The 27,716-nt window shown below is 56.5% G+C and overlaps 1 protein-coding gene across 2 annotated transcripts; it reads left to right on the top strand.

Annotated features, from left to right (window-relative positions):
• The first annotated feature begins 3,839 nt into the window (after positions 1-3,839).
• On the top strand, positions 3,840-26,446 carry Tpm4 (tropomyosin 4). Of its 2 annotated transcripts, XM_026389986.2 has the most exons (9): positions 3,840-3,988; positions 9,529-9,654; positions 14,062-14,195; positions 16,681-16,798; positions 17,302-17,372; positions 18,344-18,419; positions 20,568-20,630; positions 20,710-20,779; positions 25,006-26,446. In XM_026389986.2, the coding sequence occupies exons 1-9, from the start codon at positions 3,875-3,877 to the stop codon at positions 25,086-25,088; spliced, it is 855 nt and encodes a 284-aa protein (XP_026245771.2). In that variant the 5' UTR covers positions 3,840-3,874; the 3' UTR covers positions 25,089-26,446. The 2 variants fall into 2 exon arrangements, with proteins under 2 accessions (XP_026245771.2, XP_026245770.2); XM_026389985.2 differs by lacking the exons at positions 3,840-3,988; positions 9,529-9,654 and adding an exon at positions 9,914-10,177.
• Positions 26,447-27,716: the final 1,270 nt, after the last annotated feature.

Here is a 27,716-nt window from a genome sequence, read left to right as displayed (position 1 = left end):
CCCTTCTGTAAAGGGGACCCGCCACAGCTCCCATCTCAGGGGATTCTGTGAAAGCAAAGTGGGCTTCTGAACAGAAGGCTCTGGGAACAGCGCCCGGGCACCCTCAGCCATGTCTGTCAACTGTCATTATCACTAATTAGCGTGACGATGCTGCCAAACTTGTGGTCGTGCCTGTTTGGTGGCATTTGTGGGCAGGCCCTCTAACCCACACAGTTCCCTCTGAGTGTGTCCCAGAGACTGGGGCTCAGGCCTGTGCTCCCCTCCAGCAGCCGGTGGCCCCTTCCCAGTCGGTCAGCACGACCGTGGGGGTGGTGCTGTTCCAGAGTCCCCGGGAATCAGACCCCCTCAGGGTCAAATCCTGGCTTGGCCACACGCCAACTGTGGGACCCCAGGGAGCGGTTTTGCTGGGGGTGGCCGCGAGGACATTGCAGGGTTCCGGGTGAAGCGCGAGCCCCCCACGCCCCCCCACACCTCATGCAACTTGCTGGGCGCGGGGCTGCTGCGGGCAGGTCTGGGTCACCCCCATCGGGGCAATTTTTGCTCTGATCCTTGTTATTTTATTATTCAGTGATTCAGCCTCGTGACTGAAGACATCCCCGCTGTCCCCTGTGGTCCTCCGTGAACTCACTCTGTCCCCTCAGGTCTCCCTGCAAGCTGGATCCCAGGGTGGGGAGGGGTATCCCAATGTCCTCGGTTATTCAGGCGCCATCCCCACCTCTGCACTCAGGGGGACACACTCACCTGCCCAGTCCGTCCCTCGCACCTGTCACCTCTGGTCACGCTCCACGCCCACCCCCCAACCCCACCTCCGAGGCCGCCTCCTCCGGGCAGGAAGCCTTGCCTGACGTCCATGGAGGCGAATCAGGTGCCCGCCTGACCCATCCTTGAGCATTTTCAGCCCCCGCTCTCTGTCCGCGTCTCCCGGGCTCCCGGGGTCCCCCGACCAGGCGCCCCTTCCCCGGCACCCGCGGGCGGGGAGCTCCCCGGCGGCGCCGCTTCGGGGCCGTCGACTTAGGCTGCTCTCTGCTGCCCCCGGGAGGTCGGCGGCGGGACTGCGCCCGGCTGCCCGCGGTGGTCCCTGGCTCGGTCAATGCCCCGGGAGGTCACCCCTGCCTGTCTGGCATCCCCACACCCTCCTCCCGTCTCCTTGGGTCAACTCCCAAATAAACTACTTGCTCTCAGATTCTTCCGGGGACAGCTGTCTGCCCTGTTGAAGGTAATGGCTCATTGTTTGCAGTAATTGTCCCTCTGCCCCGCCAGGGTGAGGCGTGTCTGCCACCGTGCCCGCCACCGTGCCCGCCACCGTGCCCCTAAAACCTGCAGAGCGCAACTGCAGTGGCTGGAAGAGGATGCTCCATAAGTGACCTCGTGTCCGGGATGGTGACAGGGATGTGCCTCCCCTCCCTGTCCTCAGGAGACCCAGTGGGAGGCTTAGGAGGGGGAGGGGGAGCTCACTCCTCTTGAACTATAAATGGCAACTTTCAACCACCTCATGTCCCCGGCCACACAGCCTGGACAGCTGGGCCAGGGTCCCCAGGGTCCAGGAACTCCAAATGACCCCTCCACTCTTGGCCAGGGCTCCTGAGGTGTCCCTGGGGCAGATACACAGACAGGGTGCAAGTGTAGCCCTGAGGCTGCAGGGCAGGGACTGGAGAGGACCCGATCGGGGTGGGGGGGACACAGCTTGGCCCTGAGGCCATTCCTAGCCCCCTCCTGCCCTCCCGGCATCAGGTTCCACCTCCGGGAACTCCCTGGGCAAGACAGCGTTCCAAGGACAGGGGTCTGCCCTACAAGGCCATGCAGCGGGCAGCCGTGTCCTGCGGGAGGGATCCCTTTCCAGAGCAGGTGGAGTCAGGCCTGGAATTAGCCACACCACCTGCGACCAGGCCGGTCCAGGGGTCTCCAGGGACAGCAGGGAGGCAGCCAGATGACCGCTGGTGACTCGGCCTGGGGTAGTCAGCACACGAATGGTGGGTGGGCAGGAAGAAATGGGGGGCTCAGGACATGGCACCAGCTCTGGGCTAGAGTCTGGGGGTCACCGACCATCTGGGGGACCATAGGGGGCCACTTTGGGCCTCATGTCCCCCACCCCCCAACCAATTTCTCGAGTTGGTTCTAGAGACAAAGGAGCCTCAGCTGGAGCCACCTCACGGCTGCGTGGCCTTGAGGGAGAGCCTGGCCTCCTATCTGCAGTCGGAGAATAAGATGTCTCCAGCTGCTGGGGCTGCAGACGCAAGTGGGAGGCTGTGCGCCCAGCGTGTGGCTTCTTGATAGGCCCTTATCTGCGGGTGTCCTTCGCCATGTTGACATCCTCGGACATGAGGTCAAGACTGCTTGACCACAAAGGGAAACCGAGTCTGCACCGAGAGGACCCGGGAGATCAGGGAGGAGCCCGAGGGCAGAGCTGGGGAGGGCTCTGGGCCAAGCCTCCTCAGCTCCCAAACATGAGATGAAACCAACATGCTTAGGACACAAAAGAGGTTCCAGAAACTTCTGTTTGCTAACTGCCCACCTCCTGCACCTCCCTGCCAATAAGGGTGTCGTCCTCACCATGACAAAGAGGAAGAAGCTGGCTTAAGGGACTGTGACATTGCCAGCCATGAGCAGAGGAGAGCTGCGAATTCCATATCCTGCCATGACTCCCATGTCCCCCAGCAGTGCCGGCCCCCTCCCAGTCGCTCCCTTTATCCTGTTCCTTCTGAGGCTCAGGGCAGGAAATTCTCCCAACCTGCATCCACCCCACAAAGAGTCCTGATGCGGGGCCGGGAGTCCAGGGCTCTGCTCGGGTATCGGGAAAGCTTCCTGGAGGAGTCCTCTACGTGGGGTCTTGATGGATGAACAGGAGTTTCATAGGCAGAGGTGTGTGTGTGTGTGTGTGTGTGTGTGTGTGTGTGCAGGAGGAATTGCTCACTTGATTAACAAGCACTTTCCCACCCTCTGGGGACCTCAGGGGACCTTGAACAGGACTCAGCCACAGGCCTGCCTTCTGAGCTCACTCTGCTATTGTTCAGCACGTGAGAGGCACGTCAGTGGAAAGTACAGGAGCTGAGGCCATTTGCTCTTCCACGGCCCCTGGGGAGCCACAGCAGGTTCTGAGCAGGGGAGAGAGGGCATGGGATCTCAGGAGCCTGCCCAGGCTCCAAGAGTTTCCAAGAACTGATTGATCAACTGATTGGCTGGTGGTCTCCCCTGGTGAGCGGGGTGCAGTAGAACACCGTGGGTGGGAGGGATGGAGACAGAGAGACAGAGACTAGGAGGAGAGGGAGGGGAGATGGAGAGAGACGGAGGGTCACTGAAAGGCGGAGGTGATGAGAGAGAGGGACCAGAGAGGTGGGGGCAATGCAGGAGGGCTTCCCAGGGTGGTGGCTAGGAGTGGGACAGAGGCCTGACCCTAAAACCCAGAGGCAGGACCCAGAGAGAAGGACCAACGGGACTCCCACGTCTGGGCCCAGGACTGGGCACCCACCCCAGTGACAGCCAGGGACACGGGGGCCACCTGGTGCACCCCCACCCCAGGCCTTGCCGCCACAGGTCCTCTGGGCCCACACGGTGCCCTCGTGCCCACGCGGGACCAGGACCTGGGTCACCAGGTTAAAAATGGAAACTGCCCTGGCCTCTTCTTTCTCCTCCTTTGAGAAAATCCTAGGCCCAAATAAGGCGAGGGCTGCGGGCGCCGGGTGAGCTGGCCAAGTCCTCCCGACGAGCGAGTGGCGGCTGGCCCGGCCGGCCGGGCTTGGGCCTCCTCCAAGACTCGCCCTGCAGGAGGGCGGGTGCACCCCGATCCTATAAGGCCCTCTCCTGCACCCTGCCGCTCACTCACCCTCCAGCCCGCAGCCCGCCACAGCCCCCAGGCCCGCGCCCCCGCAGCCCAACCATGGAGGCCATCAAGAAGAAGATGCAGATGCTGAAGCTGGACAAGGAGAATGCCATCGACAGGGCTGAGCAGGCCGAGGCGGACAAGAAAGCCGCCGAGGACAAGTGTAAGCAGGTGAGTGGCCTCGGCTGGCTGGGCTGCACCAGGCTGCCCAGCGCCCTCTCTGTGCCCACTCTGCAGTCCAAGTGGGGTAGGTGCTGGGGCAGAGGGTGGAGGTCACAGAAATTTTGGTACCTGAGTGCCGGGGTGGGGCCAGGGCTGATGCTCTAGCAGAGACAGAGGGGACCACTGTGTTCCCTGGGAGGGTGTCCCTGGGCTGGGAATCAGGAGTGACCAGACATGGCCTCAACAGGGCCAGCGGGAGCCCAGGGAGCTGGAGAGGGAAGTTGCTGTAGGGCAGGGGCTGTGTGCCCCAGGGGGAGGCTGGGTGTGAGTGTGTGTGTGTGAGTGTGTGTGAGTGTGTGCACTCGAACACCTCTGTGTGCCTGTGCATATTTGTGCGTGGCGAGCATCTCTGTGTGTGTGTGCTAGTGTGTGCCCATGGGGACTTTTCTGTATTCACGTATTTGTGTGTGCTTGAACGTTTCTCTGTGGGTTGTGTGTTTGCATGTGAGCATTTTGGGGTGTGTGTGTGTGTGTTCCCGAGGGGACTGTGGGCAGGCGGAGGTGTGTGCAAGGACCGGTCAGTGTGTGGCCTGTGGTGTGTGGTGTGGGGCTGTGGACAGTGGGAGGCAGGCTGTGTGGGCATGGAGGTGACCGTGTGTGTGTGTGTGTGTGTGTGTGTGTGTGTGTGTGTGTACGCGGGGGCTGACTGAGCTTCTGTGGGAATGTGTCTGGGTGACTGGTTTTCGGGAGGACGTGGTGTTGACTTGTGTGTCTTTTCCTTTGTCTTTTTATTGTTCTTTTATTCATTTTTACGTGGTGCTGAGGATGGGCCCGGTGCCTCTCTGTGACAGGCGCTCTGCCCCCGAGCCACCACCCAGCCCCTGAGATGTCTCTGTGCCTGTGTGTGTGCGCGTGCGTGGAGAGGAGGGGATGGCTGAGCAGTGCGTGACATGGGACCCTGGGCCAGGAGGAGAGCTGAGGAGCCCCGCCTGGCTGTGTATCCCAGCGTGTCCTGACGTCCCAGGGACAGGAGGTGATGGCCTGGGGCAGGAGGGAGGCCGCTTCCCACCCCAGCAGCCCAGGAGCCCACGCAGAGCCAGAGCTCCAGGGAGGAGACCCCAGGAGACCCTCAGGACGGGGGTCCAGTGGACGGGGCCGGGTTGGGCCAAGGCTGGGGCTTGGGGTGGACAGCGGGAATGGCAGAAGGAAGGAAGGGGCTTGTGCCCTCCCGGGGTGCCCTTCCTCAGGCTGCGCCATCCCGGGCCACCTGCTGGGCCCTTGAGATGGTGCGGGGCTTCGGATAAGCCCCTGTCGTCCCCCAGGACGGCCACACCAGGGGCCCAGGCCGGCCCAAGCCAGGCCCGGTTCATGTCATCAGCTTGGTCACTGGGTGCCCTCACCTCCCAGTGCCTAGGTGGCACCTGTGTGAGGTGGGGACGTCACTGGGCCTTCCTGGCTGCATGGGAGGATCAGAGGTGACTGTGCAGGTGGAGGCCTTGGCCGGGTGCCTGGAGCGAGGAAGGGCTGGAGGCACAGGGGATTATTTCCTGCCCCGCCCTGCCGCCCTGCTGCCTCTTTGGCCCTCCCTACCCCAGTTCCTAGGGCAGCCCTGAGTGACACATCCATGTGGGCCAACTCCACCCCAGTGTTCCCGGCCACACTCCTTTCCCTCTTCCCGGGGCCCCTCCCTGGCAAACACAGACCCGTCCTGCCTGGGCCCTGGCCTGCCGGCTCCCTCCATCAACCTTTAGCCCCGTCATGGGCGGCTTAGCCAGGGAGCAGCGCAAAGCCCGTGGCTCCAATCCTCACTAAGGTGTGGGTGACTGATACAGCTCCTCTCCAGAGGCAGCCACGAGCTAGAAGGGAAGGTCCTCTAGGCCTCTAGCCCGCTGTCTGACCCTGGAGGTAGACACGGTGCTCCAGTCTCTGGCTGGATTTTATTCTTTCTTTTGTTGTTGTTATTATTATTATTATTAGTAGTAATAGTAGTATTTTGTACAAGGGGTTGAACTCAGGGGTGCTGGACCACTGAGCCACATCCCCCGCCCTTCTTTTGTTTTGAGACAGGGCCTCATTGAGTTGCTTAGGGCCTCGCTAAGTTGCCAAGGCTGGCTTTGAACTCGTGATCCTGCCTCAGCCTCCGGAGCTGAGGGATCCTCAAGGTGGCAGATGAGTTTTCCAATGGCCAGGCCTGGAATCCAAGGTCCCAGAGCCCCACAGGGCCAGTGGTCCACCCTGCCTGGGAACGGAGGCGGTGGCGAGGGGTCACCTTGCCCAGCCTGCCCTCTGCTCCAGGAAGCCAGAGAGAAAGCGACCTGGGACCAACCCAACCCTCAGGGACAAGGAGCAAAGTCCCGATTCCCATCCCTGCTGGTCCAGTGGGAACAGGTCATGGAAGGCCAGCCTGCCTGCTTCCTGCCCACTCCCCTCCCAGGGCAGTGACATCCGCCACCATTGGCCTTTGACCCCACATCCTGCCTCAGCCTGGCCCTAAGGCCCGTTTACATGGACTAAAGTTGCTCCACGACCCTCCGGGCCATTTCACAGGCTGGAAAACTGAGGCCCAGGGAAGGTCAGCAACTTGCCGGGCAGGGCTGCACGTCCCAGCACGTGTTCCGTGGGTGGAACTGGGTCAGAAGGAAGGGCCCGTCTGCAGCGTGGGTCTGCAGATCCGCCACCCGCCCCTGGGGGACTGGTTCCTTTCCCTGGGTCATTCGACAACTCTCCTACAATGGTCTGGGGAGGTGGTTCCAGGGAGCCCTAGGCTGGGGGACGGGGAGTCCCTGCGGCAGAAGGTGGGGAACCGTGGGCACAGCTCGGCCAGCAGTCCAACAAGCAGATAGTTTTGCTGTTGTTGCTTTTTAATATTTTTTTTTTTAGTTGTCAATGGACCTTTATTTTATTATTTGTGTGTGGAGGTGAGAATCGAACCCAGGTCCTCACACATGCCAGGCAGGCGCCCTGCCCCTGGGCCCCAGCCCCCGAGTTACTCAACAGAGTGGGACTCCCATCCCCCGCTGCTGGACACCCTCATTCCCCTTTCAGACTCCACTTGTCCTTCTGGAACGGGGACTCGAGGGAGATGGCATTTGCAACACGCCTGGGACACTCTGAGATGCTCAGTAGCCTCCTACCCACCCTGGGCTGGTCCCACGAGTTCTTGTCCAAATGTCCTCAGAGCCAAGCCATCTTCACACCCCAGGAACCCAGTGTGCCTTGTTTGAACCCATGTTTGAGCCCCTCCCCCACACCGGCCAGGCACACAGTCGGTGCCCAGTCAATGCTGGGATCCAGAAGGGAGACAGGGGTTGCTGGGTCAGGACTGATCTGTGAAGTGTCTTAAAGGAAACTGGCTTAGGACTGGGGCTGGGCCCGGGCTCAGGGGCAGAGCGCTGGCCTGGCACGCGGGAGGCACTGGGTTTGATCCTCAGCTCCACACAAAAAACCTTAAATACACAAAACAAAGGTGCTGTGTCCCTGTGCAACTAAAAATTTTAGATTAAAAAGAAAATTGTCTCGTTTTCTCCACGAAGGCAGAAGTTCAAAAGCCAGGGTGGTGAGAGGCCACCAGGTCAGAGAGGAAAAGTGAGGTCAGAAAAGGGGACAGGGGTCACATAGCTGGGACTTGGCGTCAGTCCTTACCTGGAGTTAAAGGCCAAAACCTGCAGACCCTGACTTTGGTCTGAGTTGCTGCTGGCACTGGGTTGGGCCCTGTCACCTTCCTGTGACTGAATATTTTTGCGGGGGGGGGGGGGTCCCTGGTGACTTAAGCAGACCCATCCGTCCCTGCTCTGGGCAGCACCTCAGCTAGAGACCCTCACGGGGCACTTCAGTGACCTGAGCTGAAGCCCCGGCAGCAGGACTCAGGAGCTGTGAGTCTGGGTGGCCCTGACTAGGGGCAGGACCTTCTAAGCATTCACGCTAGTGTGCGCACACTCACTCACGCACATGCTCACACCCACACGGCACCTCACCTCTGGGGGGAGAGTGGGATCAGCCGCTCCAGAAGTCTCAAGCACAGGAGCCTTTATGATCCATCCTTTGGGGGAAGGGAGAGAAGCCAGTTGGGGAGGAAGGAGGACAGCCCTGCTGGCGTGGGGGACAGGACAGCAGCTGGGTCTCCGCCCCGGGAGCTCTAAGCAGAGCCACGGCCATGCTTCCTCCCAGTCTGGAGGCTGGGAGTCCAGGGTCAAGGTGCAGGTGTGCTGTGGGGAAGGCTCTTCTGGCTCCTTGACAGCCACCTTCCTGCGGTGTCCTCACATGGAGGGGACGAGGGAACGCTGGTCCCTTCCTCTTCTTCTGAGGCCCCTGGTCCCGTGATAGGGACTCTACCCTCCAGACCTCACCTCACCCTAATCCAATCCCAAAGGCGCCCACCTCCAAATACCATCCCTTCCAGATTGGGGTCCAAAATACAGGTTTGGGGTGGGGGGACACAAGTATAGAGTTCATAGTGGTTTATGTTCAGAGGAACCGAGTTCCAATTCTGTACTGTGTGACCTAGGAAAAGCCACCTCACCTTTCTGGGCCTCTTCCTGGAAGGAGGACAATGAAGCAGGGTCTTGGGCTGCCTGCTCCTCCTAGGAGCATGAACAACAGCAGGGTCGGACCAGCAGAGACAGCGGTCAGACCAGCCCATGGGATGGATGTGGCCACCCCAGTCTGGAGGGTGGTGCAGTGTGGGGTCTGAGTTGATTTGAGGGCGTGGTGGAGGTAATGGGGATGGAGGTGATGGGGCCTGTGGTTTGGATCCCCCAGACTCAGGAGCTCCTCAAACCAGGAGCCAGGGAAGACTCTCAAGATAAAGAGAAAGGACTAAAAATTTGGAAAAGATAAACATACACCAAATATGCAACATTGGAAAAGATTTAACCTGAGCCTTCAAAGATAATGATTTTTGATGGGTTGGTTTCTTCTAGCCAAGTCCCCAAAGTTAAGAAGTTGGGGTGCAGGGTCGGAGCCCTTTGGAGAATTTTGGGAGACAGTCTTGAGATCCACTGCCTTGGGCATGGCTCAGGGCAACAGGCAATGGGGAGCCATGGCAGGTTCTGGGCAGGGAAAGGGCAGCCATACTCTTTGGAAAGTTTCCCTGGCTGCCAATGCGGGGTACAGACCTAGAGAAAGGTAGACTGAGGAGAAAGAGGAGGGGTCCAGATCCAGAGTATGAGGTTCCCCTTCCTGCTTAACCCACATCACTAGGGGGTTTTGCAAAAGCCTGAAATAGTCATGCAAAACTGAATGAGCAGTGTTTCTGCAAAACCTGTGGGAACACCAATTACTCCAAAGCTGTGATCGAGTCTCCAACAGGACTAGGGACCCCAGTGAGGTTAAGAACATTTAGTCCCCAGGACGAGGGAGGGATGCGGAAACCCCTGGGCAGGTCGCATTTCTTGAATGGTGCGCACTATTGTTATCCCTGTTTTACAGATGAGGAAACCCGTGCCCAGAGAGGAGGAGAGCCAGAGGACTTTTGTGGATATGGGGGCCAACCCTGTACCGCAGGGGCACGGTGGCACCCCAGGCTGATGCGTCCCCCGATCTGTCCCCAGGTGGAGGAGGAGCTGACGCACCTCCAGAAGAAACTGAAAGGGACAGAGGATGAGCTGGACAAATACTCGGAGAACCTGAAGGACGCGCAGGAGAAGCTGGAGCTGACGGAGAAGAAAGCCTCCGACGTAAGTGCGCAGTGCTGGGGGTGCCCGCGGCAGGGCAGGCAGGAGCCCCAGGGCTGGCCGGGCGGGCAGCGCTGGAGGAAGAGGAGGAGAACCAGTTGGAGAAGGCGGTGCCTCCCGGCGCTTTCTCCAAATAAGTCCCGAAAAGGGGCACTTTCCTGCAGCTGCGGCCAGCGGTGCCGACGTCAGGCCCTCCCCCAGCGGTGCTGACGTCGGCGGCCGGCCCCGGTGACCTCATCGCCTCGACGGCAGCGGGGCCGGGGGGCGGGGAGAGGCGGGGGCGGCCCGGCGCAGGCAAAGGCTGGGGGGCCGGGGCGCGGCTGCTGTAGCTCTCTCCGGAGCCGAGCCGAGCCCAGCCGATCGCCCGCTGCGTGCGCCCCCGCGCCTCCGCGCCATGGCTGGCCTCAACTCCCTGGAGGCGGTGAAACGCAAGATCCAGGCCCTGCAGCAGCAGGCGGACGAGGCGGAGGACCGCGCTCAGGGCCTGCAGCGGGAGCTGGACGGCGAGCGCGAGCGGCGCGAAAAAGTGAGAGCCCCGCGCGCCCCGCGCCCGCACCCCCAGCCGCGCGCTCTCCTTTCTCTCCCGCTCCCGCGCGCCCGGCTGCAGCCGTCACTGCCCGGAGCCCGCCTTGGCGCCCTCCGGCCTGCCGCTCCCCGATCGCGGCCCCGCGTCAGCTCCCCGGCCGCCGCCCGCCGAGTCCCCCCCGTCTTCCGCCGCCATCCTCCCTCTCGGGCTGGGGCCGCGGAGGGGGCGCTGCATCCGCGGCGGGCGAGGCCGGCCGGGCGGGAAATGGGGGGATGGGGCGGAGGGGTGCGCAGCCCCCGCTGGGGAGGTGGAGGAGGGGGTGCGCGGCGCTGGGCTCCGGGTCCGGACAGGCGCGGAGTCCCCGGCCGAGGGGCTCGGCTACTGGGCCGGGCGGCGGGGCGCGGGGGTGGCAAGGCCGGCTCCCATTGTCTGGGGCTGGGCCGGCTGGACTTGGGCGGGGGGCGGGGGCGGCGCGCTTTCTCGCTTCCCCGGTGGCTTCCCGGCTCCCGCTGAACTTTCCCAGCCGTTCCCAGGGGCGCGGCGGCGACGTGTCTGCTCCAGGCAGGGGGCGGAAGTGCAGCCCTGAGCCGCCGGCCTTTCTCTCCAGCTGGTCCCTGGGGCAGCCAGGGCCGCGGGACCCCGCCTTCCTCCAGAAGGCCCTTGGAATGTTCTCGAGGGGCCCTCCACCTGTGATCCTTTGAGCACCTACTGTATGCCTCTGCTGCACGTTGGTGGGAGGGAGCTAGAGGGAGGACAGGTCTGAAAGAGAAGGGAGCACCCCTTCTCCATCCCTGACTGTCCCTGGGGAGAGAGGGTGGCAACACTTGGGACTTGGGGACAGATCTGGATCTTAATCCCATCTCAAAGTACTTACCAGCTGTGTGTGGCTCTGGCCCATAGTAGGTGCTCAACTCGTTTTTCTCCCCTCCCTCCAGCCCTGGAAGAGTTCACGGTCTTTTAGAGGAACAAACCAAGTGTGGTTAGCATTCCAGGGGGCTCCTGGGCCGGGCCAGGCTGGGAGGCCGGGTCTAGAGTTTGTGGGGACTTAGACAAGGGGTGTGTGGGGCAGGGGCAGTGGAAGCCCCGGGACCTGAGAGCTGTGGGACTGGGGCTTGGGGCTCAGGGTGGAGATCCCAGAAAAGGAAAGATCCTGGCCAGGTGGTTGCATGGGCAGTCCTGGGGCGAGTCCAGGCTGGGGCTGGTCCCCTTCCCAGGCCCTTCTGTGTTGGCCTGGCTTGCAGCCTCTAATCCTGTAAGGGCTCTCTGGCTGGAAGAGACATTGGAAACCGTGTCAGCCCCCAAACAGTAGCTGCTCTGGCCTCTTTCACACACCAAAGCGTCCTAACCCTTCCTCTGATCTCACCCCAAGGCATCTCACAGGAGGACAATTACTTCTGCTCCAAAATGGCCCTCAGCCCTGAGCCAAGACTTAGGAGTGAGACAGTCCGGTGGGGAGGGGGGATATTTTTGGAAAGTTTGGGGCTTCTTTAAAGTTAACTCTACAGAGTTGCTTCTCTAGGTCTGGAGAGGGGAAGCCTGAAGGTGATTGGTGATTCCGGGAAAAGAACTGGGAGAGAGAGGAAAAAAAAAGAAAAAAACCCCGAGTCTCTTGTAGAGAAAGCCAGGAGCAGGCGTGTGGCAGGATTCTGGGCCTGCCTCCCAACAGCTGGTTTCATTTAGATTTTTGTGTGATTAACCGACATCTTCCTGTTTCTTTGCCACATGTATCTAGCAAGCCTCTTTTACCTTATAAGGAAAATCCTTTGTAGAGTGTGGAAGGCTTTGATTGCAGGAAGGGGTGGAGCCCAGGATGACTAGCAGTGACTAGCAGTTTTTCAAAAATCCATATATACGCCTGTGCAGGCAGCACCTACGGGTGCGCAGCTCAGGGCTCTTGATTTCAGAGCGTGGCTGCTCACTAGTTAATTTTTTAGACAATTTGTGAATCAGGTACCTCTGTGTGATCCTAAAAATCAACTCCTGTGTCTTCAGGATAGGTTTTTGGAGGGAAAGTTCTGGAATTAGCGGTGTTGATGGCACACCTGAAAACCACTGAAGGAAAACAAACAAACCCCAGATTCCTCCCCGAGTTGAGTTGTCGAATGGTGCTGGGCAGACTTAAGAGTCGTGCAGTTGAGAGAGGTGCCCGGGCTTGGCGTGGGGCTCCGCGATAGTGTTTGCCTAGCATGTGAGAGGCCCTGGGTTCCCTCCCCAGCATCCAAAAAAGAAAAAAAAAAAAGAAAAGACCCCCTCCTCATGGAAAGGTGATTTTGGTTTTGTTTTTGGTGGCAGTGCTGGAGTGGACCCAGGGCCTTGTGCATGCGGAGCCAGCTCTGCCAACTGAGCCATAGCCCCACCCCAAAGGGTGGTATTTCTTTCCTTTTTTTTAATTAATTTTTTTGTAGTTGTGCAGAATAACTTATTTATTTTTATGTGGTGCTGTGGATCGAACCCAGGGCCTTGCACATGCAAGGCAAGTGCTCTACCGCTGAGCCACCACCACCCCAGCCCAAAAGGTGGTATTTCTAAAGATGTCCCTCAGCGGTCTTAACGGCTCTCCACATTGCTGGTTCGGGGGCGCACCCGTCAGAAGCCCCCGTGGGAGTGTCCTTGCTGCGGGGATCTGGCCGCAGACCTTCCTGGTTCAGTGACTCCTGTTTTCTGAGGTATAGACCCGGCCGGGCAGGGCGTGGTTCCCAGTGATTTTTACAGTCTTTCCCACTTGAGAGATTCCTTGTCTAGATAGGAAGAAGGCATGTGCTTGGCCCCTTGGTTGGCCCTGCGTGACTGTCTCAGCATTCCTTTCCAAGGGTGGCCATGCCCGCCCCACTGGCCTGGCGGAAGTCCCCCTCCCCGGAGGACTAAGGGATGTGGGGCTGGGAAAGCCAGGGCTCCAGGGCCTCCATCCCTGACCTGCTGAGTCACTGAACAGAACCACTTCCCCTAGCAGGGCCCTTGGTGCCCCCATCTGTGAAATGGGTGAGATGTGAGACTCCAAGGGCTGCGTGGCCCTTCCCACGTGTCGGGCTGAGCCGGCCATGCCCTGCAGTGACAGCCCTCATGGCAGTCCTGTGAGGTCATCAGGCTCTGCGGGAGAGAGGCTCAGAGAGGTGATGCAACCTGCCCCAGGCCACCTGGCTGCGAGTGGCAAGGCCCAGATTCGACCTGGCGCTTTTTGACCCCGAGTTCCTGCTTTCATGCCCTTGGCCAAGCTTCCTCCTTGATGGGTGAAAACACCCTGGAAGGCGGGCAGCAGCAGCGTCCAGACACCTCTCCGCGCCTGTGGCCACGTCTTTCCTTTCTGTGCCTTTTTGTCCCGTGGTCTCTGCCAGACATTTCCAGCTGTGCTGCCCACTGCCACCACCTTGCTGGTCAGGGCCGGCACGTCGGGCTTCCTTCCGTGTGTGCTCAAGTCTTGCGTTCGGGTGTGTGGCGGCAGGGCTTGGTGGACGTGGTCAGCCAGGTCACCAGGGGCCTTGCCTCCTGGGAGTCCTGCGGTCGGCCCTGGTGACACACTCGGTGTCTTTTTCAGAGGAGAGCCACACCCCGATGGTGGCTCTGTTGTGAGCTGCCTGAAAGGCCCACCCGGGGTCCCAGGTCCCCGGTGTGCGCCTCTTATTGTCCCTGTCATTATTATTTTCATTGATGCATGATCTCGCACCTGTCGTCCCTCTTTGGTATGGACTGGCCGTCCCCTGATTGGGGGGTGGCTATCTCCTGATGTTTTCAGGGAAGATGTGTCATTTTACATTCTCCGGACAAGAGAGGATGGATTCCTTCTGGGGGGGTTTGGGGTGGCCTTTGGGACTCGGTCAGCGGAGGGGAGGCGGGAGCTCTTGCCGGGTGGCTGCTTCTTAACCTGCCCGCACCTGTGACCTCCCCAGGCCGAAGGTGATGTGGCAGCTCTCAACCGACGCATCCAGCTGGTGGAGGAGGAGCTGGACAGGGCCCAGGAACGGCTGGCCACCGCCCTGCAGAAGCTGGAGGAGGCAGAAAAGGCTGCGGATGAGAGCGAGAGGTGAGGACACTGGGCTGGTGGCCTCCGTGAACTGGGGATCACACTGCTGACCTCCCAGAGAAAAGCAAAGAGAGCAGCGGGCAGTTTGCAGAGGGATACTTCCTTAGAAAGCCACGGCACTTCTCTTCAGTGTTCCTGCGACATGTGAAACATTTTCAGGGCAGTGTGAAAAGAGGGAGAACTGTGTGGTGGCTCACACCTGTAATCCCAGCTACTCAGGAGGCTGAGGCAGGAGGATGGCAAGTTTGAGGCCAGCTTCAGCAACTCAGTAAGACCCTGTCTCAAAATAAAAAGATAAAGGGGCTGGGCCTGGCTCAGGGTAGAGACTTGCCTGGCATGTCCAAGGCTCTGGGTTTCATCCCTGATGCTGTGCAAAAAGAAAACGGGAAATGAGAACTGGCAAGGCCATCTGCAGATGTTAACGGGGTGGTGCCGGCTGTGTCTCAGGGACCAGCGCCACTGATGTCCTTACAGTGGATGGGGCCGCCCCCATAGCATTTGCAGCATCCGGGCCTCCACAGGGCGCTCTGTCCTGGGAGCAGGACCGTCCTCGGGCACGCCTTGGCTCGGAGGACTGAGGGCAGATTGTGCGGCTCTGGGAGGCAGCGGCCTCTGAGCGGTGGTAAATGGGCTCCTTGTGCGGCCATGGTGTGGGCCGGGCCAGTGGTCACTGCGTCTCTGCCACACAGTCACCAGAATCCTCACTTGACCTGTCCACCAAGAGGGCCTTCCAGTGGAAGCTCCCCACAGGCTTCGTTTCTGATGGGGCTCCTGGTCATGAACCAGCAGGTTCCCTCTGGGGACCCGGGAGGCTGACTGCAGGTTTCCGAGGCGGATGCTTCTTCCCTGGCCGTGGCACAGCCAGGGGAGGGAACAGGCCGCCATGGCCCCTGCTCGCCATGCCTTAGATGGACAGGGTGGCGGCTCAGGCAGCCACAGAGTGACCAGGATCTAATGGAGAGGCCCTTTCGGTGGTGCCCGGGGCCTGGACTGGCCTCGGCACGAACTCGTGGTCACACCTGCTGGACATCTTACGCAGAGGGCCTCCGCACGCCACACTGAGCCTGGGAAGTGTCACCCTTGGGGGGACGCTGCTGCTTTGGTTAAAAGGATTCTTCTCCTGGAGCCGGAGGTCCTTCCCCTGCCCCTTACCACAGGGCCTTGAGCAAGCCACTCCCATCTCAGGGTCACAAGGGTCTCCCCTCAACAAACACTCCAGCGAGCCCCCCACGGCCGGCTGGGCCAGGCCCTGTACCCGCAGGCGTTTTGATGGCTGAGACTGTGGCGAAGGCCAGAGAAGTGCTTCCTGGACGGAGGGGAGTGGCACGAATGACACACATCGATGACACGTGGTCCTGGTGGGCCTCCTCTCCGGAGTTGTCACTTATCTCTTCCTCCCCGACTTCCTGGTCGGCCGAGTCGCAGGAAGGATCAGCTGTCCCCAGGATGCGTCCTTCTAAGTGCCTCCCTGTCATTCAGACCCCTTCATCCTCACCTGATCGGTGCAAGTTGAGTGTCCCTTGTCCCAAATGAGGGGACCAGGGTGTTTGGGATTTCAGACTTTTCGGGTTGGGGATATGGGGTGTACACAGTGACGAGCCACCTTAGGGGTGACAGCCGGCGCACAGCCTGAAGGTTACTTGACGGTGTTTCAGTGCCCCGCACTGTGACCTTGGCACACTGTGACCTTGGCCGGGAGCCCAGGGTGGCATTCTCCACTGTGGCCTCCTGCTGGTGCTCAGCCGTTCTCTGAAGCTCGCTGGACGGGGGCTCGGGGCCTGCCTCTCACTGCTTTCCCAGGCAGGCCGGCTGTCATTTTATTATGTCCTGTCTTGAAACCCTCGGTCCCGTGTGCCCTCCGCATAAACACCTCGGCTTGTCACTCAGGCAGCCCCCTGACCGCCAGGTTCCCACATTGCCCATCCTCGGGGCCTTCTGCCACAGTCCCCCACGCGGGCTCCCTTTCCCTCATGTTCACTGTGGCCTTTCTTACGTACACTCTGTCCCCAACAGCCACGTCCCCTCCTGGAAAGCCTTTTGTGGCCGACCACAGCACTGTCCGTGGCTCCTACTCAGCTTCCCACAGCCACCGGCTGGGCCCTCTGGTCGCGCCGTAGTGACAGCTGTCATGTGGTGACCACATGCCTCCCTACATTCCTGAGAAGAGTCTAGAAGGAGCGCACAAGCGCATAGACGGCCGGGTTCGGTCCCAGCTCTGCCACTGACTGGCTCTGTGACACGTGACCTCTGGGCCTGGGGGTGATGGAGTCATGTGACCTCTGTGAAATGGGGGTGATGGAGCCACTTCGCGGGGGCGGTTGCAGGTCAAGACAGTCAGCAGAGGGGCCGTGGCCGTGAGCTTGGTGGCTGGCGGCCGGCTTCATCTCTGCAGTGCCGTGACCGGTGGTGCCCGGTGACCGAAGGGCAGGAGAGCCCGGGGCGGGGTGGGCGAGCGCACAGCTCATCCTGAGCGCGCTCCTTGCAGGGGAATGAAGGTGATAGAAAACCGCGCCATGAAGGACGAGGAGAAGATGGAGATTCAGGAGATGCAGCTCAAAGAGGCCAAGCACATCGCCGAGGAGGCCGACCGCAAGTACGAGGAGGTGAGCGGGTCCCACGGGGCAGGAAGCGGGAGGAAATGGCGCTGCCGATAGCGAGGACCACAGGCTGGAGGAAGCCCCGGGTTAGGACCGCCGGCCTCTGGGTGCACATCTGTTTCTGCAGTGACAGCCCCTTGGCTAGGAAACTGTATCTTGCACGATGCCAAGAAGTCCTGAGGTCCCTCGTCCAACTTGGCTGGAGAAGCCGAGGGATCGACTCCCTCACATGGGTCCCATGTTCTGGCACAGTTTGGCAAAAGCTGCAGATTGTGGCCCCAGCTGTGTCCCTGCGGTCCCTCTCTCCTCCCCGTCCTCGTCTGCCTCACCCCTGGGGCCTGTGCGAGGGTCGTGGTTCCCTCCGGGCCCACCATGATGTGAGGGGGCCAGCAGAAGGCCCTTGGTGCGCATGGCCTGCGTGGCCTGGCCACCTACTGGGGAGAGCGCTTCCGACTGGACGGTGGGGAGCGGTGGGGATGGGTCTCAGCGGGGCCCTCCTGTCTCTGCAGGTGGCTCGGAAGCTGGTCATCCTGGAGGGCGAGCTGGAGAGGGCAGAGGAGCGTGCCGAGGTGTCTGAACTGTGAGTGGCAGAACGGGACTGCGTGGGCCCACTGGTTCCCTGGGTGGAACCCGAGGGAGGTGGCTGTGCTGGGCTTGACACTGGCTGGGCCTCTGTGCCAGTGGGCGGGCACCTGGACTCCTGGCTCATCCCTCCTTTTTTTTTTTTTCTTTTGGTGGTGCTGGGGGTGGAACCCAGGGCCTTGTGCATATGAAGCAAGCGCTCCACCAATTCAGCGACAGCCCAGTCCTCCTCCCTCCTTTTGCATCCGTAGTATCTTGTCTTAATGCCCCGGGAAGCATTGCCCACGTCTTCTCTTCCCAGGAAGATACTGGGGAAGAGCAGTGAGACAGGTGGTAGCGCAGAAGTCCCGTTTCCCAGCGAGGCCAGCTCAGGGGCTGAGAGTGTAGAGAGCAGGCTGCGCGTTAGGCTTTAGGGCTCTGCTCCTGACGTCAGTGTTGGTCCCCTGACACGTTCCTGGCGGGGAGGTGAAAAGCTTGACCAGAATCTCACAAGTTGCAACAATCAAAACACTTCCTCCCTTGGCCTTGGATGAGGAATCCAGCTCCAGAGAGCGTCCTGCAGAGCTGAGAGAGATCTGCTTTCTCAAACCCACTCCAAGCTTGCTTCCTGGAGTGCCCCGAGTAAGCTCTGCTCACTGCCCCCCCGGCCCCCACACTCCATCTCATTCTTCCACCTTCCGGAGTCAGCCTCGGTCATCACCAGTTTCACAGTCCTGTCGCCTTGCCCTTGGCGGAAGTCCAGGAGTGCTTTACAAACCTCCAAGAGCTCCTGGCCCGCCTGGCCTCTGCCCGGTATGATGGGGTTTTGATAAGTACACAGCATCACATCTAGAAAATTCCATTCGCATTTTTTCCACATTCCTTCTGGGGGCCCTGGGCAGCGTGGATTGCTCCTTTTGAAAGTTTCTTTTAAAGGAATTGCCTGCAGCTCGGGAAGATAAAACACACACGTTCTTTGTCTCATTGTAGAAAATGTGGAGACCTGGAAGAAGAACTCAAGAATGTCACTAACAATCTGAAATCGCTCGAGGCTGCATCTGAGAAGGTTGGTGGCTGGCTCGAGCTGGAGGGTGACAGGGTGAACTTTGTTGTCTCTTCAGGAACAAGCCAGGGGTCAGCAATCTGACCTTTACTTGTTAATAGTACCGTGGGTGCCCAGCAGCCAGGGTGGTCCTCTCCAGAACGAGCTGTCCAGGGGCTGGATTTCTCCTGACAGGTCTTGGGTCCTCTTCTGTGGGGGTCTTAGCACCATCTTTGATTTCCATCTCGTGGTAAGGATCCTCTTAGGAGGATCCGAGCAAAACCAGATCAATGGAGAGCCGCACCAGGCCTCGCTCTTGCCTGCGTCCTCCGGGTCCTCCAGGTATCCATGATGCAGGTGGAATTGGCTTTTTAGGTTGAAAGTGCCCAGAGCAGTCACTGCAGAGCAGACCCCATGAGGAGCGTTGTCCACCCTTCTTGGTGGCCCAGCCTGATGAGCTCCAGCCTCATCTCTTCCGCAGGCTCCCTCCTGCCACCTTCCAGGTGCACAGAACCTCAGCTTTATGGACATTCCTTGTCCTTGCGTCCCCTCCATTTCTTTGAAGCAGCTGTTCCCGCAGCCTGCGGTGGCCTCCTCGTCCCCTTTGCCTGATAACCCCGTTCATCCTTTAGATCTCTGCTTACACCTCGCCCCTTCAACGACGCTTCCCCTGATTTCTCAGCCAGGTTATGGGGTTCCCTGCTGTGGAGCCCCACCTGCTTCTATCCCTGGTGTTAGGCTTATCGCGTTTACTTAGTCATTTATTTTACTTAGTCATTTATTTGCGGTGCTGGGGACGGAACCCAGGGCCTTGTGTGTGCTCAGCAAACACTCCACCACTGAGCCTCGCCCCAGCCCTGTCACATTTATTATAATGACCCAATTGATGTGTGCTTTCCTTGCTGGACGACATCTATCTTGTTTAGGGCAGGGTCTCCCATACCAGCATGTGACTGGTGGATGTTTGATCCCAGCATACATAGTGAATAATTGCAGTTCAGTGTGCAAGCCAGATGTGGCCTTAGCCAGGGACAGAGCTGTTGCAGTGATCACATGTATGGTTTCTGCTCTGGAAGAGCTCAAAATGTAGTAAAGTGAAAGAGACTGATAAAGTTGTAGTTCTTGACACCATGGTGGCACACGCCTGTAATCCCAGAGGCCTGGGAGGCTGAGCCAGGAGGATGGCGAGTTCAGCCTCAGCAACTTAGCAAGACCCTGTCTCAAAAAACGGGATGTGTTGGCTGGGGATGTGGCTCAAGCGGTAGCACGCTCGCCTGGAATGCGTGCGGCCCGGGTTCGATCCTCAGCACCACATATAAACAAAGATGTTGTGTCCGCCGAGAACTAAAAAATAAAAAATATAAAAATAAATAAATAAAAAAAAACGGGATGTGGCTCAGTGGTTAAGTGCCCCTGAGTTCAGTCCTCCGCTATCAAAAAAATAAATAAAGAACTATAGTTCTTTGAAAATTCAACAGAGGGACCTTAGAAATTTAGGAGAAGTGTCACTGAGGTGACATTAAAAAAGGCATGGCTGGGGTGTGGCTCAGTGGTGGAGCTCCTGCCTAGCGTAGATGAGGCCCCGGCTTCCATCCCCAGCATGGAAGAGGGGAAAAACAAGGGTAGCCCTGTGATTCCGGCCAGAAACACAAATTCCAAAGTTGGGCTCAACTCATGGCTTTGTCACTTTACAGCTACGTGACCCTAGACAAATACTTACCTTTCTTTCCATGGCCCTTTCGTCATCTGGAAAATGGGACTGAGGATATCTAGCCGTGATGGACGGTGGCAGGAGCATGGCGGGCAGTTCTAAAACGTTAGTGATATTAACCTGAGATGATTGACAGGTAGCCATGGGGAAAGGAGCCTGTCATGCTGGGGACACAGTCAGGGACAAGCACTGGGAGATGAGTACACAGAACCAACTCTGCAGGCTTTGCCTTGGGGGAGCTGGTGGACAGACTTAGGGGCATGCACTCCCAGAGGCCCGTGCGCCCCACTCCCTGGGGCTCAGGGCCACCTCCCTCCTCCTGAGAGGCGCGGCCTGGGCTTGGTTCCTGAGCATGCTCTCGTGCGTTAGGCACTCAGTCTTCTCCAAAGAACGGGGGATATGCGTTCCTCTCTGCCTGTGCCCCTCTTTTTTACAAAGCCATGTTTTGGTGTCTCCCGCAGTACTCTGAAAAGGAGGATAAATATGAAGAAGAAATTAAACTTCTGTCTGACAAGCTGAAGGAGGTGAGTGTGGTGCGGCCCCCCAGCTCTGTCCCCTGGGCCCCCCGAGCCCTGGTCCTGGTCTGACTCTCCTCTCCTCCAGGCCGAGACCCGCGCTGAATTTGCAGAGAGAACAGTGGCCAAACTGGAAAAGACGATCGACGACCTGGAAGGTATGAAACTGGCATCTAAGAGTATTTGTCCTGCTCCCCCTGCGTGACATATGCAGGGACAGTTGGTGGACAGCGGGGGCTGAGCTGGGCTTTGTGTCGGTGAAGTGCAGAGGGAGGGAGTCTTTGGAATTTCCTCAACTTGCTCATTTCACAGAGATGCCTGGCATTTTTTGGAAATGCTTTGCATTTTTTACGGACTCTCTCCCAGAGAGCTTGAAGCGTATCTCAATGTAAGAGAAAGGAAATTCAGAGGACTAGGGACCCCCGTCAGTAGACCCTGCTCTGCCAGTCTGGCTGGTGCCCCGCGTAGCCCTGCCTGTTGAAGGGTTCTAATGTTAAGTTCAGTCCCCTGTTCTTCATGAAATAGCCCGGAATTCCAGAAATGGGGTTAAAACAAAGTCTCCCAGACTGCCATTCCCCCAGCAAGGGGGCAGAGCCGTTCTCCAGACTGTGTGTCCCTGTGTTTGCTTTGGGAAGCGAGATTTCCATGGAAGGGAGAATGGCGGTTCCCAGTGTGAGCTGTGGGCTGGGTGACATCCTTGGAAATCAGACATGACCTGGGGCCTGCAGCTGTGGGGGCAGCTCTGTCCACTCCTAGTCACCTTCTCTTCAGGTTCATTGAGGCTCGTCCCCTGCAGAGCCTCAAACCACCCATGAGTCTCCGCGCTGGTTGGCTCCTCCTGTTCACGCTCTTTTCTCACTTCTTTCCTTCCTCTCGCTGTTCACCTGTGGCCCTCCATTCCCACCGTTGCGTCTGTTCCCTGAACCTCTCCTTCTGACTCTCTCCCTGGGGACCTGCGCCCTCTAGATGAGCTATATGCCCAGAAGCTCAAGTACAAGGCCATCAGCGAGGAGCTGGACCATGCTCTCAACGACATGACCTCTCTCTGAGCCCTAGCAATGCCAAGTCCGCCCTCCCTCTGTGGGGCCTGCGCTCTCGGGGGCTCCCGTCTCCTGGTCTGCTCTTTCACGGCTTCTTCTGACGCGTCTGCGACTCTGAGTGAATAAAGACAGGCACCCTCGTCTTCCTCCCTCTCCTTTGCATTTTCTCTGCCACCTTTGAGTCGTAGCTGTGTGCCTGTGGCCTGCTGGGACAGGCGGTGGGGGGGCTCTCACTCACCACGGAGGAGCTCATGACAAGGGGGAAAATCAGGCCCACGTGATTCTTTTCAGAAGATGCGAAAACAAAAGCCAGCCTGGCCGAGCCCTCCGATGTGGCGTGAGCCAAGTGCATCTGAATGCCAGTCATTTCGCCTTAAATAGAAATTGTTTTGAATGGAGACTCCTCTCTCCAAGCCTCTTGGGCATCTTATCAGAGTCGGCAGAACCTGCGGAGACGCAGGCCTGTGACCAAAACGGGGCCACCCTTGATGGGGTGCGAGCTACGCATTCAAACAGCGGCAGTGGCGTCCTGTCTCCTGGTCCCTCCCCTTCTCATTCGTTCTGTTATACTCTTGACCCGTCTTCCCCATGTCTCCACTGTCCACGGGACACTCATCCAGCTCTCACCCTCGGGAGCAAGTTCACCAGCAAAGTCCTCCTCTACACGCTGCCCTTAGAAAGCTGACTCACAGGGGGACTGAAGAGCGCCCTGGGGGGCGGGAGTGTGGCGCAGGGGTAGAGCCGCGGGTTTAGCATGTGTGAGACCCCAGGTTCTGTTCCCAGCCCCCCACAAAAAAATGAACATCCCACGGGTTGATGGGGCACAAGCCAGTTAATCCCAGCTACTTGGAGGCTGAGGCAGGAGGATTACAAGTTCAAGGTCAGCCTGGGCAACTGAGTGAGACCATTTCAAAAAAAGGTGGGGTGGTTGGGGAGTCAGCCAGGTACTGTGGCTCAAGCCTGTAATCCCCGCAACTTGGGAGGCTGAGGAAGGAGGAGTGAAAGTTCAAGGCCAGCCTTAGCAATTTAGTGAGGCCCTGTCTCAAAAAGAAGGGCAGGGCATGCCCAAAGCCCTAGGTCCAGGGTCTCTGTGCACGTGCGCGCGCGCGCACACACACACACACACACACACACACAGGAATACAAGTGAGATGATCATCTCCTGACTCCAGGCAAGGTGCCCAAGATCCTAAGATCTGTCCCTTCCCTTCTACTTAACCCTAACTCTGGTTAGGCCATGAAGATGGCCTGTGGGATTAAAAGTTCATGCTTAAAGTGACCAGAGGCTCAAATTTCAAATAGTTGTTCTCTCCTGCATACCATCTCCTGATACCACCTCAGAGTATCCCAGAAACACTGGCACTTTGTCCAGGCCACACCTCCCTGGCTGTCCTTTGAACCTGGAGATGGCATAAAAATCTCCAATTAGAGCATCAGTTTTGGGTCACTATAGCTTGTTCCTCATCCTCTGGTTTTAAAGTCAGATGGGAACTTCTGTCCTGATTCCTTGTACTCATCCCCCAGTGGCCCATGTCCTTCCCTCCAGCCTCTGTCCTCCTTCCCTTTATCCTGAGCCAGTGGCAAACCATCAGCTGCCCCTCGCCTCACCTGTGCCCTTGGAAGATTAGACGCCAGGGGGTGGTTTGTTGTTTGCTCCATTCATTGCTGGGATTTCTCCAGACATGGGTAGCCTCCACCCACCCTGCCTGTCCAGTCTCTACCAACCCGTACGTGGGTGGGGCTTCATTCCCAGAGATCAGTGCTACTACCTGTTGATCGCCTGTGAGCCTTGTCACAATTCTAAAGGACAATTAACACTTGAAGGGAAGGCCATTTCATCTCATACCTAATATAATAAAAACAGAAGCCGGGGAATCCAGGTGCCAGGGTGAAGTGGCTTCAGGGTTTGCAGTGAGAAGTGGGTTGGAACCCTCGCCCATCACTTCAGCTGTGCCCCTTGAACAAGCCACGTAGCTTCCTGCAGAATAAAGGTGCTGGCCCAGTTACTGTGAGGGTAGAATGAGACGATGGAGACTCTGGCTCAGAGTCAGCATGTAATTAACATCCGTTAGTCCAGACTGGATAGGCCCAGGTCGCAGTCACTTCTTTCCCTTAAGTCCCTTATGGAAGGAAAGGTGCCCTGTTTTGCAGTCCCTTTATTTTTTTTCTTTCTGAAAATTTCCATGTCGATCCTCTCACATTTTAGGAGGTATTTTGCTTTTTCTTCAGTATTTTAATGACTCAAGCCTGGTCCCTTATCAGCCATTGTTCAACTGCAAACCAGTCCTCGAGCTCTGTCATTCTTAGTGGGATTTTTTTTTTTCTTTCTTTTTTTTGGGGGGGTGGTGGGGCGGTACTGGGGACTGAACTCAGGGGCACCCAACCACTGAGTCGCATCCCTGTTTTGTATTTTATTTAGAGACAGGGTCTCACTGAGTTGCTCAGCACCTTACTTTTGCTGAGGCTGGCTTTGAACTCCTGATCCTCCTGCCTCAGCCTCCCAAGCCACTGGAATGTGCCCCACCATTTTTTTTTTTCCTGTATCAGTTCAATTACTCAGTAACATTCCTGTCCTCTGGCTTAAATTTCAGTTATGAAATCTGACTTTACCTGAGGGTTGCATTTACCTGGGGGTTGGCTCCATTGCTCTGGGTACACAGACACAATGACATAATTATGCCTGGAATTTAGGCAGCCATTCCCAGAGGCTCCACAGGAAAGAGGGGTTACAGGGTCACATTTTCCTACCCTGAGTCAGCCACTCATTAACTGGCATGGGGGGGGGGACTTATAAGCACCCAAAACTAGAACTGATATCTTAAGTTTGTATAGCATTCCATAAGTTCTGAAGGATCTCTCATTTATTCCCCATGTCACATGCTGAGGTCATTTCCCAGTTTGACATCCGGGGAAGCAGACCTGGAGAGCTAACTCGCTTGCCTCAGTGGTGCAACCAGAGCTTAAATCCAGGTGCTGTGACTCTGGAGTTGCCAGACTTATCAAATCAAAATCAGGACACTGAGTTAAATTTGAATTTCAGACAGGCAAAGCAGTAATATTTTTGGCCTCAGTATATTTCATGCAATGTTAGGGATTCATTATTTGTGGTCTGTATGAAACTCAGTTTGAGTGGGCACCTTGTATTTTATCTTGCAAACTTGACTTCAAAATCGGGTTCTCGGTCCCTGTTATTCTGTGGTATTCTGCTCTAATTAAAATAGAGTATTTTCTCTGCTCTGATTTGCCCTTTGGTAGTTTGAGGTTTAGAGACTTTCGTTTGTTTGTTTCCCCTTTAACAAAGATGCTTGTTAATTCATTTTTCCCTTCCCTCTTGATTCCACCAGAAAAACTTGCCCAGGCCAAAGAAGAGAACGTGGGCCTACATCAGACACTGGATCAGACACTAAATGAACTTAACTGTATATAACCAGAACCGGAAGAGTCTTGTTCCAACAGAAAACCTAGAGCTCCATGTCTTTCTCTTCTTTTGTAAGAAGTTTCTTTTGTTATTGCATCTTCGCTTTGCTGGGATTTCAAGCAAATTATGATTATGTGACCAAATATTTTGTATCAAAGAAGCTTTGGGCACCAGTTAAATCTAATTCCCCCCCCCCCCTTTTTTTTTTTAAATTTCCAAATGGCACCAGCTTTCTCAGCTCTACTTTTATCCTTAAGTTGCATTTATTCCTAAGGTAGGCAGGGCGTTCCATACTGAGCACACTCCCTTCAGATGGAGGGCTTTTGGTTCCTGGGAATATAGTCAACCCCACACTTTCAAGAATAGGCTCCGATGTCTAGTCATGGGTTGATTTAAGATGCTAACGGGTGTAACGGTTCTGGGTCACTGTTGGCCAAGTTACAGGAGGCTAGGGACCATCACAATAAAATGGGTGGGGATTTCCCATCCAGAGCAAAAAAAAAAAAAGAGCCAGCGTGGGAAACCATGAACCATAGATAAACCTAGTCGTCCCGCCCTTCTCCACACTCCACTGTGCAGAATACATATCCTTGGAGCAGTTAGCTTGACAGTGCTTGGGAAATAGTCATAATATTTACCCAGGAATTGCCTGGAAAATCCTTGATGCTATGTTCTACATTTTTCTTTCATTCTAAAGTTGTCCTCTGATGAGCAAGTGTCTTATTCTAATAATGACCCAAGCTTGTCAGCTCTTGGGGCCATACCTGAGCAGGAATACTGTGCAGTACAATCCTGTTAGGGTCAGCCATATCAAAAAGACTGCTAGCCATCCGTAAATTACACAGAAGAGTTGTTTTTGTTTTTGTTTTTTTCCTGTCAAGAAACATGTTGGGCAGAAGGGGTCTCTCTGGCAGCAAAGTAGATATAGAAAAGTAATTGGCCTGACCTCCATCCTTCAGGGAATGGCAAATTATCCAAGATTTGAATTCCTTCTTTGGGACCAAGTTAATAAAAGACCAAGAAACTCCTGATGAAACTGGATATGGAGAACTTTGAGGCAGGGGCTGCACATTTTGGCTTTGTTGTATTTTTTGCTTTCTCTGTTAACATCTCAGAGCTGAAACATTCCACATTTCCCCAACAGTGTGGGGACCAACTTGAGTTTACAATTGTGACTAAATTCACCCTGCTTCCAGCTTATCCAAATCCCCTGCCCCTCACTCCTATTTATTAAGCATCACACTACCCAGGAGATACACTAGCAAATTGTGCAGCTGAATAAAATCCATACTTTTCTTTAGATTCTTGCAACTGTATCATATGTAATAGTATCACTTTTTCTACATTTTGGTCAAATAAATTTTTACATAAATGACAATTTGTGTGAATTTCAAAATGGGTGGGGGCATAACAGCATTTTGGTTTAACAAATGTAAATTGGGTAGAAAGAGAAGGTTATTGTGCCAAGAACTTTTGCGTTATACCATGACTTCATGATAGATTGTGATCTCCGTATTGCAGAGTGTGTGCTTAGCCTCAGTTACTCAGAAGCTCCTGTCCTGTGATCCTCAGTCCTGCCTAAGCCAGGTTGTGAAGAATAAGTAGGATTTTAATAGATGTGAGAACATGGAAGGTGGTTTCTACTGCCTGAGTTAGACAAGTACAAGATCTGCCTGAGTAAAGTTTCTGTATGCTTCACAATTAAAGGGAAGCACGTGTACAGTTGGAAGGTAGGCTGGGTCCACACTGATGAGAACTTGAACTTAGTATGGTTAGGAGTGGAGAAGCACTGAAGACTGAAGTAAGCAGATCAGAGCAAAACTAGGGAATTCCACTCTGCATGCATTATGAGGAAGGACTCGGGGGAGCAGACTAGAGGGAAAACAAGTTGGGAAAATCAATAATCCACAGTAGTGCCTTCCATGAAATAAGAGGGAAGAAGTAATCAGAAGAAAGTAATTTAAACTTTAGCCAAGTGGGTGGCAGGGAATTTAGAAAAGAGAGTGTCAAGTCACTACTGTTTCACTACCTGAATTGCTCTCAGTTTACTCAAGATCTTGGCTTGGGGAGGGGAGGTAAGGAATCAAAGAGAAATGAAAGCCTTTAAAATGTAATGTAGATGGCAGGTGTGGGGGAGGTTGAATACAGTATACTTCTCTCCTCTAAGCCCCCACCCACCGATACTATATGGAAGTTCCTCCTTTAAGTACCTCTTTTCTCCCTCCCCACCCTGTTGGGTTGTAATCTAACCTCAGGATCCTGTTTTAATCATCTTTGCACCTCAGCATTTCAGGGTCCAGTGTTCCTTAACTGACGTGGCCCAGCTCTTGGGGAGTTCCCAATGCCATCAAGTATGGGTGGAATACAAGGCGAGTTGAGGACTGTGAAGGGCGGCAAACACTAGGGTGAAGTTTTTTTTTTGTTTGTTTTTTTACCCAGCTGAGAGACAACAGACGGATATTAGATAAGTGTTTTAAAATGAGCACACTGCAGGGTGTATCTAGGTTAGAGGAGTGGCCAGTGAGGCCAGTGGAGAAATGTGATGACCTATGACAGTGGAAATGGGAGAGCAAGATTCAAACACTGTTCTGAACCTTCCTAAGAACCTTGATGTCAGAGATCAAAGAAAGATGTCAA

Source organism: Urocitellus parryii, chromosome 3, assembly GCF_045843805.1.
Source record: "Urocitellus parryii isolate mUroPar1 chromosome 3, mUroPar1.hap1, whole genome shotgun sequence".
Lineage (NCBI taxonomy): Eukaryota > Metazoa > Chordata > Mammalia > Rodentia > Sciuridae > Urocitellus > Urocitellus parryii.
The sequence above is the reverse complement of the archived record's forward strand: the minus strand, read 5'-3'. Positions and strand labels throughout refer to the sequence as shown.

What these genes read in the sequence shown, in the direction of transcription:
- Tpm4 (XM_026389986.2), top strand. Translation starts at nt 3,875, where the DNA reads ATGGAGGCCATCAAGAAGAAGATGCAGATGCTGAAGCTGGACAAGGAG. An exon ending in CGTGCCGAGGTGTCTGAACT is followed by an intron (nt 17,373 to 18,343) that starts GTGAGTGGCAGA and finishes GTCTCATTGTAG; the next exon opens with AAAATGTGGAGACCTGGAAG. An exon ending in TCGAGGCTGCATCTGAGAAG is followed by an intron (nt 18,420 to 20,567) that starts GTTGGTGGCTGG and finishes TGTCTCCCGCAG; the next exon opens with TACTCTGAAAAGGAGGATAA.